Source organism: Myxine glutinosa, chromosome 8, assembly GCF_964187855.1.
Source record: "Myxine glutinosa chromosome 8, kmMyxGlut1.1, whole genome shotgun sequence".
NCBI classification, from domain to species: Eukaryota; Metazoa; Chordata; class Myxini; order Myxiniformes; family Myxinidae; genus Myxine; species Myxine glutinosa.
The window spans coordinates 26,107,597-26,119,713 of NC_136268.1; the positions used below are offsets into that span (position 1 = coordinate 26,107,597).

Genomic DNA, 12,117 nt, shown 5'->3' on the forward strand with positions numbered 1-12,117 from the left:
TTTAAACGACGTTACACGGCCCAAGCTCAAATCAGCTCGGGTTTAAACGACATTACACGGCACAAGCTCATATCAACTCTGGTTTAAACGACGTTACACGGCCCAAGCTCAAATCAGCTCGGGTTTAAACTATGTTACACGGCACAAGCTCACAATAACTCAGGTTTAAACAACGTTACACGGCACAAGCTCATATCAACTTGGGTTTAAATAATGTTACACGACACAAGCTCATATCAACTCTGGTTTAAACGACGTTACACGGCACAAGCTCATATCAACAGGTTTAAATGACATTACACAGCACAAGCTCATATCAACTCAGGTTTAAATGACGTTACACAGCACAATCTCATATCAACTCTGGTTTAAACGACGTTACACGGCACAAGCTCATATCAACTCGGGTTTAAATGACATTACACAGCACAAGCTCGTATCAACGGGTTTAAATGACGTTATACGGCACAAGCTCATATAAACTCGGGTTTAATCGACGTTACACAGCACAATCTTATATCAACTCGGGTTTAAACGACGTTACACAGCACAAACTCATATCAACTCGGGTTTAAACGACGTTACACAGCACAAACTCATATCAACTCGGGTTTAAATGACGTTACACAGCACAAACTCATATCAACTCAGGTTTAAACGACGTTACACAGCACAAACTCATATCAACTAGGGTTTAAACGATCTTACACAGAACAAGCTCATATCAACTCGGGTTTAAATGACGTTACACGGCATAAGCTCATATCAACGGGTTTAAATGACGTTACACAGCACAATCTCGTATCAACTCGGGTTTCAATGACGTTACACAGCACAAGATCATATCAACTCGGGTTTTATCGACTTTACACGGCACAATCTCACATCACCTCGGGTTTAAACGACGTTACACGGCCCAAGCTCAAATCAGCTCGTGTTTAAACTATGTTACACGGCACAAGCTCACATCAACTCGGGTTTAAACAACGTTACACGGCACAAGCTCATATCAACTTGGGTTTAAATGACGTTACACAGCTCAAGCTCATATCAACTCAGGTTTAAACAATGTTACACAGCACAAGCTCATATCAACTCGGCTTCAAACAACGTTACCCAGCACAAGCTCATATCAACTCGGGCTTAAACGACCTTACACAGCACAAGCTCATATCAACTCGGGTTTAAACGACGTTACACAGCACAAGCTCACATCAACTCAGGTTTAAATGACATTACACAGCACAAGCTCATATCAACGGGTTTAAATGATGTTACACGGCACAAGCGCATATCAACTCGGGTTTAAACACCATTACACGGCACAAGCTCATATCAACTCAGGTTTAAATGACGTTGCACGACACAAGCTCAAATCAACTTGGGTTTAAATGACGCTACACGACACAAGCTCATATCAACTCGGGTTTAAATGACATTACACAGCACAAGCTCATGTCAACTCGGGTTTAAACGACGTTACACAGCACAATATCATATCAACTCTGGTTTAAACGACGTTACACGGCCCAAGCTCAAATCAGCTCGGGTTTAAACGACATTACACGGCACAAGCTCATATCAACTCTGGTTTAAACGACGTTACACGGCCCAAGCTCAAATCAACTCGGGTTTAAACTATGTTACACGGCACAACCTCACATCAACTCAGGTTTAAACAACGTTACACGGCACAAGCTCATATCAACTTGGGTTTAAATAATGTTACACGACACAAGCTCATATCAACTCTGGTTTAAACGACGTTACACGGCACAAGCTCATATCAACAGGTTTAAATGACATTACACAGCACAAGCTCATATCAACTCAGGTTTAAATGACGTTACACAGCACAATCTCATATCAACTCTGGTTTAAACGACGTTACACGGCACAAGCTCATATCAACTCGGGTTTAAATGACATTACACAGCACAAGCTCGTATCAACGGGTTTAAATGACGTTATACGGCACAAGCTCATATAAACTCGGGTTTAATCGACGTTACACAGCACAATCTTATATCAACTCGGGTTTAAACGACGTTACACAGCACGAACTCATATCAACTCGGGTTTAAACGACGTTACACAGCACAAACTCATATCAACTCGGGTTTAAATGACGTTACACAGCACAAACTCATATCAACTCAGGTTTAAACGACGTTACACAGCACAAACTCATATCAACTAGGGTTTAAACGATCTTACACAGCACAAGCTCATATCAACTCGGGTTTAAATGACGTTACACGGCATAAGCTCATATCAACGGGTTTAAATGACGTTACACAGCACAATCTCGTATCAACTCGGGTTTCAATGACGTTACACAGCACAAGATCATATCAACGGGTTAAATGACATTACACGGCACACGCGCATATAAACTCGGGTTTAAACGCCGTTACACGGCACAAGCTCATATCAACTCGGGTTTAAATGACGTTACACAGCTCAAGCTCATATCAACTCAGGTTTAAACAATGTTACACAGCACAAGCTCATATCAACTCCGCTTTAAACAACGTTACCCAGCACAAGCTCATATCAACTCGGGCTTAAACGACCTTACACAGCACAAGCTCATATCAACTCGGGTTTAAACGACGTTACACAGCACAAGCTCACATCAACAGGTTTAAATGACATTACACAGCACAAGCTCATATCAACGGGTTTAAATGATGTTACACGGCACAAGCGCATATAAACTCGGGTTTAAACACCATTACACGGCACAAGCTCATATCAACTCAGGTTTAAATGACGTTGCACGACACAAGCTCAAATCAACTTGGGTTTAAATGACGCTACACGACACAAGCTCATATCAACTCGGGTTTAAATGACATTACACAGCACAAGCTCATGTCAACTCGGGTTTAAACGACGTTACACAGCACAATATCATATCAACTCTGGTTTAAACGACGTTACACGGCCCAAGCTCAAATCAGCTCGGGTTTAAACGACATTACCCGGCACAAGCTCATATCAACTCTGGTTTAAACGACGTTACACGGCCCAAGCTCAAATCAGCTCGGGTTTAAATTATGTTACACGGCACAAGCTCACATCAACTCAGGTTTAAACAACGTTACACGGCACAAGCTCATATCAACTTGGGTTTAAATAATGTAACACGACACAAGCTCATATCAACTCTGGTTTAAACAACATTACACGGCTCAAGCTCATATCAACTCGGGTTTAAATGACGTTAAACGGCACAAGCTCATATCAACTCAGGTTTCAACGACGTTACACAGCACAAGCTCACATCAACTCAGGTTTAAATGACATTACACAGCACAAGCTCATATCAACGGATTTAAATGATGTTACACGGCACAAGCGCATATAAACTCGGGTTTAAACAACATTACACGGCACAAGCTCATATCAACTCGGGTTTAAATGACGTTGCACAACACAAGCTCAAATCAACTTGGGTTTAAATGACATTACACAGCACAAGCTCATGTCAACTCGGGTTTAAACGACGTTACACAGCACAATATCATATCAACTCAGTTTTTATGACGTTACATGGCACAAGCTCATATCAACTCGGGTTTAAACGACATTACACGGCACAAGCTCATATCAACTCTGGTTTAAACGACTTTACATGGCACAAGCTCACATCAACTCGGGTTTAAACAACGTTACACGGCACAAGCTCATATCAACTTGGGTTTAAATGACGTTACACGACACAAGCTCATATCAACTCGGGTTTAAATGACGTTAAACACCACAAGCTCATATCAACTCTGGTTTAAACAACATTACACGGGTCAAGCTCATATCAACTCGGGTTTAAATGACGTTACACGGCACAAGCTCATATCAACTCAGGTTTAAATGACGTTACACAGCACAAGCTCATATCAACTCTGGTTTAAACGACGTTACACGGCACAAGCTCATATCAACAGGTTTAAATGACATTACACAGCACAAGCTCATATCAAATCAGGTTTAAATGGCGTTACACAGCACAAGCTCATATCAACTCTGGTTTAAACGACGTTACACGGCACAAGCTCATATCAACTCGGGTTTAAATGACATTACACAGCACAAGCTCGTATCAACGGGTTTAAATGACGTTATACGGCACAAGCTCATATAAACTCGGGTTTAATCGACGTTACATGGCACAAGCTCATTTCAAATCGGGGTTCAACGACACTACACGAGCTCGAATCAACTCGGGTGTAAATAACATTATGCAAGCTCGAATCAACTCGGGTTTAAATGACAAAAATATTTAGATGAACAAATACTTAGATGAAGTGGATGGAGTAAGAGCCAATCAGGACGTCCATGTGCTTTGAACTACAGCCGGAAAACTGCAAACCTGGAATTCCCAGAAAACTTGGTTCAAAACCATCTCTCGCTTGTCGTCATCAAGTCTCTGCGCTCATTGGTGTCATTGCTCACGCACACTGTTGATTGGCTTGATTCAAGAGAAACACATCTTCCCTTTGGCTCATGAGACGTCGCAAGGCCGGTGAGGAGAAAGTCGAAAACTATATGAGTCAAATAAATAAATGAGAAATAAGCACACTTAACAGTGAAAAATACAAGTAGGTGATGGAGGGGAGACGAGGTTCTCCTACACTCTCTTGGCAGGCCTAAATTGTGGTTTTCAAATATCTACTCTAAACATGCAAATGTCAACTAATGAACCCTTTAACACACAATACAGTAGTCCATTTTTGTTGCAATATCTTTATGGTACCAAGTTATTTGCTTGAATTTTGCTTAAACTTCTTAATTTTTTTCTCTTGATGTATTTTCAGGCTGATGGAATGAGTTACACACCTCCTTTAAGCCCTCTTCCTCAATCAGCTGCACACAGGTCAAATGAAAGGGATATGCCAGACCCAGGAGCCATACTCATCGGTATGTATCCATTCTGGTACTCCTCCTTCACTGCCACCAGTGGCTGATAAATGCTATTAAAGTGAAATTAATTCGAATATCAAACACTGAGAGTTCCTCCATGTTAATTAAAATTTGAGCTTCACAATATTTCTATGAAAATTGTACTTTGTTGAGCAGTAAATGCAAACTCATGAAGTTTCCATAATTTATATGGTGTATTTCGTGTTTTGTTGTTGATTGGCTGCGGAGCTTACATGATGTATTATATGCATTTCGCAGCCAATCAGGAACCCACCAGGCAAGACGTGACTGCCTCCACTGTAATTACTGGCAAATTCTATGGAGTTATATGTTTTTTTCTACACAAGATCGAGGCACATTAAAGAGTGAGTTGACGGAGGGAACTGTTACTGGGGCAGTGGGGCAACAGTTGGACATGAGCAAGGGAATGAACAAACAGGAAAAGAAGAAGGGTGGAAACACAGCAACACAAACGGCTAGGCCAAAGTCTTAGACACATTCAAGAGTTACAACAGATGGATGTTACAGTTGTGGCCAAAAATATTGTCACCCTTGCACTTTTTCCAAATAATGCACCATTTCCTCCAGAAAATCGTTGAAATTAAAAAATATATTGGTCTCCACATATTTATTTATTTGGTATGCAGTGGAACAAAACCAAAAAATCTGATAAAATTACGAAATCTTAGCTTATTCCACACAGAAATCCAAAAATGGCCCGGACAATATTATTAGCACCTTTTAGAAGTTGTTAGAAATAATTAGATTTCAAGCAGGTGATTCTCCTTTACTTTGGAATTGAACTCGCCTGCGGTGAGTTGCAGGGGCCTGCAATATAAAAATCATCATTCAAACAGTTTGAAAAGAGAAAAGGGGTCATTCTGCTGTTTTGAGTCACTGTTTACCGCAACGAGCATGGAGAAAAGAAAGAAAACCAGAGAATTGTCTGAGGAGATCAGACACAAGATTGTAGCCAAGCATGGACAATCTCAAGGCTACAAGTCCATCTCCAGAGGCCTTGATGTTCCTGTGTCCACCGTACGTAATGTTATCTGGAAGTTTAAGGCCCATGGCACTGTAGCCAACCTCCCAGGACGTCGCCACAACAGAAAACTTGATAGAAGTTTGCAGCGAAGGATTGTTCGAATGGTGGAGAAAGCACCTCGATCATCTGCCAAACAGATTCAAGCTGACGTTCAGACACAAGGTACGACAGTTTCAACTCACAACATCTGTAGCCAACTCAATGAAAGGGGGTTCTATGGCTGGAAACTCAGGAAGACCCCACTGCTGAGAAAGCCCGACTGGAGTTTGCTAAAACACACCAGAGCAAGCCAAAATCCTTCTGGGAGAATGTCCTATGGACAGATGAGACCAAATTAGAGCTTTTTGGAAAAGCACATCATCTCTATGTTTACAGAAAACAAAATGGACACTTCAAAGAAAGGAACACCTTCCCTACAGTCAAACATGGTGGAGGTTCAGTGACGTTTTGGGGTTGCTGTGCTGCCTCTGGCACTGGGTGCCTTGAATGTGTGCATTGCATCATGAAATCAGGAGATAACCAAGGCATTTTGGAGCTCAATGTTCAACCCAGTGTCAGAAAGCTGGGTCTCCATCAAAGGTCAAGGGTCTTGCAGCAGGACAATGACCCCAAACACACTTCAAAAAGCACCCAGGAATGGTTCAAGACAAAACGCTGGACTGTTCTGAAGTGGCCAGCAATGAGTCCTGATCTAAATCTCATTGAACACCTGTGGGGAGATCTGAAAACCAGTTGGGAGAAAGCACCCTTCAAATCTGGGAGAACTGGGGCAGTTTGCGCAAGAAGAGTGGGCCAAAGTGCCAGTAGAGAGGTGAAGGAAGCTCATTCATGGCTATAGGAAGCGCTTGACTGCAGTTATTTTGTCCAAAGGCTGTGCTACCAAATATTAAGTCTCGATCAAGGATTAATAAACTTTGAAATGCTGAATATAGATTGACGTTTTGCCTTTTTTGACGGACGCGTTTATGGTTTTTTTGTGTACATTTTCACTTATGGACGCTTTCCGGCGGTTATATGATTTCTCCCAGCTTCGATGTCCACGGCATGCGAAATTTCAGCCTTCTGCATCACCCGGAGGATACCGAACATTAATATCAGTCAGTGAGTGGTTAGAATGAGCTTTATAGATGACTATCAGGAGTACCCGGCGTTCCCGATGGGGGGAGGGGGAGGAGGCCGAGGAGGCAGAGGAGGCAGAGGAGGGAGGGGTGAGGGGTGAGCAATGGAGTGAGGAGAGTGGAAGGGGGAGGGGAGAGAGAGGTGAGGGGAGAGGGAGGGGGGGGGGGGTCCCCTAGACCCCCACATGAGGCTGCGGCCATATAGCCTATGTTACCCAAACAAAGTTGTATTTGTATTTGTACCCCGAGTAAAGTATAAAAGCGTTTATAGCTGGAGTTTCTGGCGTTGCTCAAGTGAAAAAGAAACATTAACATCTTAGAAATGAGGACAAATATAATGGAAAAGCAATTACATCCAAATCAGAATCCATCACAAATGTCAAATCATAATTTTACCTTTTCATTGAATATATGCTGCTGAATGTGCCATTCATCACTTTTCTGAATTAAGTATGATGACCTTCAGGTAGAAGAAGAAGCCTTACCACCAACTTCGACCGCTTCTGGAATTGTTTGATTATTTGTGTTCAAATGTCTGGTAATTGTTTTGTATTTATTTGTGCGAATGTGTACTTGTATATAACTCTCATTAATCAAAATGGCTTAGGCACTATAGAGTGACTTTTAGAAAATCAAGAAAAAAAAAATCCGTTCAGCCATCTCCGAAAAATGGCAACACACAGATACACAGACCAACGACTCTCTTATATTGTAGATTAATCGTGTTGGGAGGGGATGGGGGCTATGGGAGCTTTGACGGTTGTTATAAATATACAGACTTGGCATTTAATATGGATTTTTTTTTTCTTGACTTGGGTTTACTTTCTGAACTCAGTATATCAATCTGGTGAGTTTCTTTTACCCTCGGGTGATGTCTTTGTTGAAAGAACCATATCACTGATTGTCTTTCGCAGCAAGAAGTCAATAACAGGATTATATCACAGGTGGCGTGACAAAATGTAAGGACAGGTACATTTGACGATTGGCTTCACAATCGGGTATATAAGGGTTGTTGCGTTCTGTATTAGTGGAAAACAACTGCTGCACGTCTACAAAAGTTATTGCCGCTTCCTCTGGAGATGGTCCGTCAAATTGACAATGCTGTTTGTCATGGAGTGGTGGCTTTACGAAATTCTGGCATGAAACAGCGTGCTATTGTTCGGCAGTATGGCATCACTCAAGGTCAGGTGTCAAAGATCCTGAAACGAAATGCTCAGAGGGGTGTCCCTACTCCAATACCGAGGCCAGGACATCCACGCAGAACCACAAGGAGAGATGATCGCCAGCTGCACCGGTTAGTCTGCAATGGCCGTACCAAGTCAGCAAATCGGCTTAGGGCTGAGTGGCAGCAACTGACAAATGTGCCTGTATCCAGAAGGCTAGTCAACCAACGACTGGTTCAAGCAGGCTATCGTGCCAGGCGTCCCCTGAGAAAGCCACGCCTGACCAGACAACACAGCCAGCGCCGATTGCAGTGGGCCAGAGAGCACCGGCAATGGCAGCCAGGACACTGGAATCACGTGACCTTCAGTGACGAGTCTAGATTTCTGGTCAAGATGTCCACGTCCGAGTGCGCAGACAAGTGCATGAAGCCCACAAGGAAGATTGTATAGTGCCAAGAGTCCAAGCTGGAGGTGGTGGGGTGACCGTCTGGGCTGCTTTTCATGCAGGGGGCAAAACTGACCTGGTTGTTCTAAATGGAAACTTGAACCAGTTCAAGTACAGGGTCATTCTGGAAGAAACATTGCTTCCATTTGCTCGTGCAGCCTTTAGAGGAAACTTTGTCTTCCAAGATGATAATGCACGGCCTCATCATGCTCGCATGATCCAACACTTTCTTGCTGACCGTGGTGTAGAGCATATGGAGTGGCCTGCCATGTCACCGGATATGAATCCGATAGAGAACTTGTGGGCAGAATTAACGCGTCAAATCGACAACTTGGACCAGCAGCCTACCTCTGTGCGTGAATTGCAGCAGACTATTGTCACTGCATGGCAAGCGATTCCTGTCCAAACCTTGGCAAATCTCGTGAACAGCATGCCTCAATGTGTACGTGCTCTCCTGAATGCTCGTGGGGGTTACACGAAGTACTGAACTGTAATTTTACTGTCCGTAATCCCAGTCATAATTTAGCTTTTGTTTTTGTTGAATTTTTTTTTGGCTAATGTGCAAAATAAAGAGATACTTCTGGAAAACGTACAGAACTTTAACACAGTACTGTCCGTGAATCGAGTTCGATATCAGTTTACATCACTTTCAAGGATCAATTTATTTGCTTCGAAATGTCAAATGTGGTTTTTGTTTCTTTTAAAGGTCACATTAACAAAATCTAGAATAATTTCAATATAATGCCAATTAACTTTTGGTTCTAAGTCATCTTGAAAAGTAAGTTCACCCCCACAAAAAAAATATTCCATATTAAATGCCAAGTCTGTATTACTTGTTTGGTTCTAGGGCCACAAGATAAATTATTCTAGATTTTTGCATAAACTGTTTTGGTAAAAGTTGAGTCGTCCATCCGTATGTGTATGTATGTGTGTTATATCCACTGCCGATGCTTCAATGTCCGAACAGGAAATGGCAGGAGCTTGACACTTCTCTCATCCATGGATATTTATTGTATTTTCTATATTTTCATGAATCTGTTTGCATCCAGGAACACAACAATTATGGTTAACCACTGTGAAATTGCACTTTTGTTTAAATGCTGAAAATTATGTTAAAAAGAGTATTTGACTTAGGTTTTTCCCCCGCAGTGGCAGGTTAAAAGTGCCCCGGCTCGTGGAAATGAATCACTGAAAACACACAGCATGCGTGAAAGGCCTCATTTGCCTTTACACATCATTTTGAAAGTCCCGTATTGCCAAACCTAGGACTGGAAGACCCAAAATGCTGTCCAACAAGGATGAGCAAAACCTGAAGATAATATCCTTAAGAAATAGAAAGATGCCAACCATTGAATTGACAAAAGAACTTGCAGAAGGCTCAGGTGTCGTTGTCCATCCTTCAACAGTACGAAGGTTACATATGAAATCAAGACTTATAGGATGTGTTGCAGTAAGAAAACCTTACTTAAGAAAGGGGAGCAAGGGTAAAAGGTTAAAATGTGCACAAGAACACAGAAATTGGATGGAGCAAGAGTCATACGTGTGTTACGACCATGGGGTTTGGGTCTATTAAGAGGGGGGTATCCTCATTTCCCCTCGGACTTACCGGGCCTGAGGCTACTGGGCACAAATAACTTCATACCTCTGCAGGTTGCTCGGCAACCGTGAACGGCAGTTGGTCCGCAACACGGTTACAGGGTTCTCCGTCTAACTTACCGTTTACCTGTACCACATGCTTTCCAATCAGGGAACGCACCCTTGGCTATACACCAATCTTATCTTGATTAGATCTTAATTAGGGTGCCCGAGCTTACGGCTGGTGTATGCTGCAGGACTGTAATGAGCCAATTAGTTGGGCAATTATAATCTCCCAGTCTAACCTAATATGCAAACAGCGCTGGATCAGTGAAAAGATGAACGCGGACAGATAGAAAGGAATGTCAAAAAGAGATTTATAATAATTATTCACAAGTGGTGATGTGGAATGCAGGATCATGAAAGAAAGGGGGGGGGGAGGGAACTCAAGGGCTTTAATGTTCAGTGGGGGAAAGGTGTACATAAAAGGAACAATGGGGGAATACAAATTCACATGTACAGCAAAGGGTAATGAAGGCTGCCAGCGATATTTACAATGCAGGAAAGAAAATATGCTGTCTGAGATGCAGACTTAACCTATGCCTTACCTACCGGCTATTACACAGCACAGGGTACCCAGCAGACATTCACGGAAGGTAAGATAAGAACAGAAAGAAAGACAGTGCGAGGGTTAAACGGCCTCTTCTCTTACCGGACAGAGCAGACGTGCTACCGTGACCCAAACGCTAAAGGAGGGGGTAAAGAGGGGAGTAATACTTGTGTGCCTATGGTGGGTTGAGTGTAGATGGTTTGGGGTGTCGTGCATGTAAATGTGAGTGGTGCGAGTGAAAAATGTGAAGGTGCGTGATCAGTGGTGATAAAGTAATAAAATACAGCTGAGAATAGAAAGTGTAAGTGGATAGCCTACTGTGTGAGAGTCTAAAAAGTATGTGCAAGCGTGGCTTGGTTTGGCCCTAATCAATGTGCTCGCTCCATCTGCTTGCTACTTCAGCTTCCAGCTCCGACCCGCCAATGTGAAAGCCACCCCTCAAGCCCAGATCATCCATAACCAATGCACATGCAGATAGAGAGTGCAGGCAGAGACAGTGAGGCAGGCAGAGAGGGAGCCTTCGCCCACCGCACCTTTATAATCCCTTAGCGAGGGTGGGGCCTAGAAGTGGAATCTAGAAGGTTCACGGCAGAATCCGGGATGCCAATTGGCTCTTCGCTGCTTTGCCCCACCCTCACCAGACTTTCACAGCTGATTTCCATCAGATGGCACTTCCGATGTGCCAAGGGATGGAGCTTTTGCAGTTTATTTTTTATTTTTTCCTTTGTCTACAAGATCGAGATCGAGGCTCGTGTAAGAGCTAACAATAATCACAAGAAAAACAAATAGACACATAAAAAACATACAATGAAGGGAGCGGGAGACAAGATGGGGAGAGAAGGGGAAGCACATAAACACAACATTTGAGAGCAGGGACATCGGGAGATGTGTGGGAGGGAGAGGGCTTGGGTGGTGGAGGCATGGGAAGGGGAGGGGGGGATGGGAGAGGTATAAAACACATCGACACTGCTCGGAATTCAAGGAAAGAAGTCGGTATTTCAAAAAAGTGGATCTGGGGTGAAATTAACGGGGGTAGAAAAGATCAAGGTTTTGGATGGGGGAAGATAAGAGATGGTGGTGAACAACTGATTTAAATACCTGGAGGAGGAGTGGGATTGAAGAGAGTGAGGGAGTTTGTTCCAGAGGCGGGAGAAAAGAGGAGTGAAGGAGTGAAGGTGAGCAGAGAGTCTTGATTTTGGCAGTTTCACCAGAAGAGGGTTGCTGGCAGATCTTGT

The 12,117-nt window shown here is 43.0% G+C and overlaps 2 protein-coding genes across 2 annotated transcripts in view; both read left to right on the forward strand.

Moving 5' to 3' along the window:
* Window positions 1-12,117, forward strand: part of LOC137432315 (serine/threonine-protein kinase 38) — a 444,663-nt gene that overhangs the window by 202,966 nt on the left and 229,580 nt on the right. The window lies entirely within an intron of this gene.
* The window catches only part of LOC137432322 (transcription factor ETV6), an 86,328-nt gene that overhangs the window by 11,026 nt on the left and 63,185 nt on the right, over window positions 1-12,117 (forward strand). Inside the window, exon 2 of the mRNA XM_068124153.2 lies at window positions 4,821-4,923. Coding sequence (XP_067980254.2) covers window positions 4,821-4,923 — 103 coding nt within the window. The remainder of the gene's footprint in view (window positions 1-4,820; window positions 4,924-12,117) is intronic.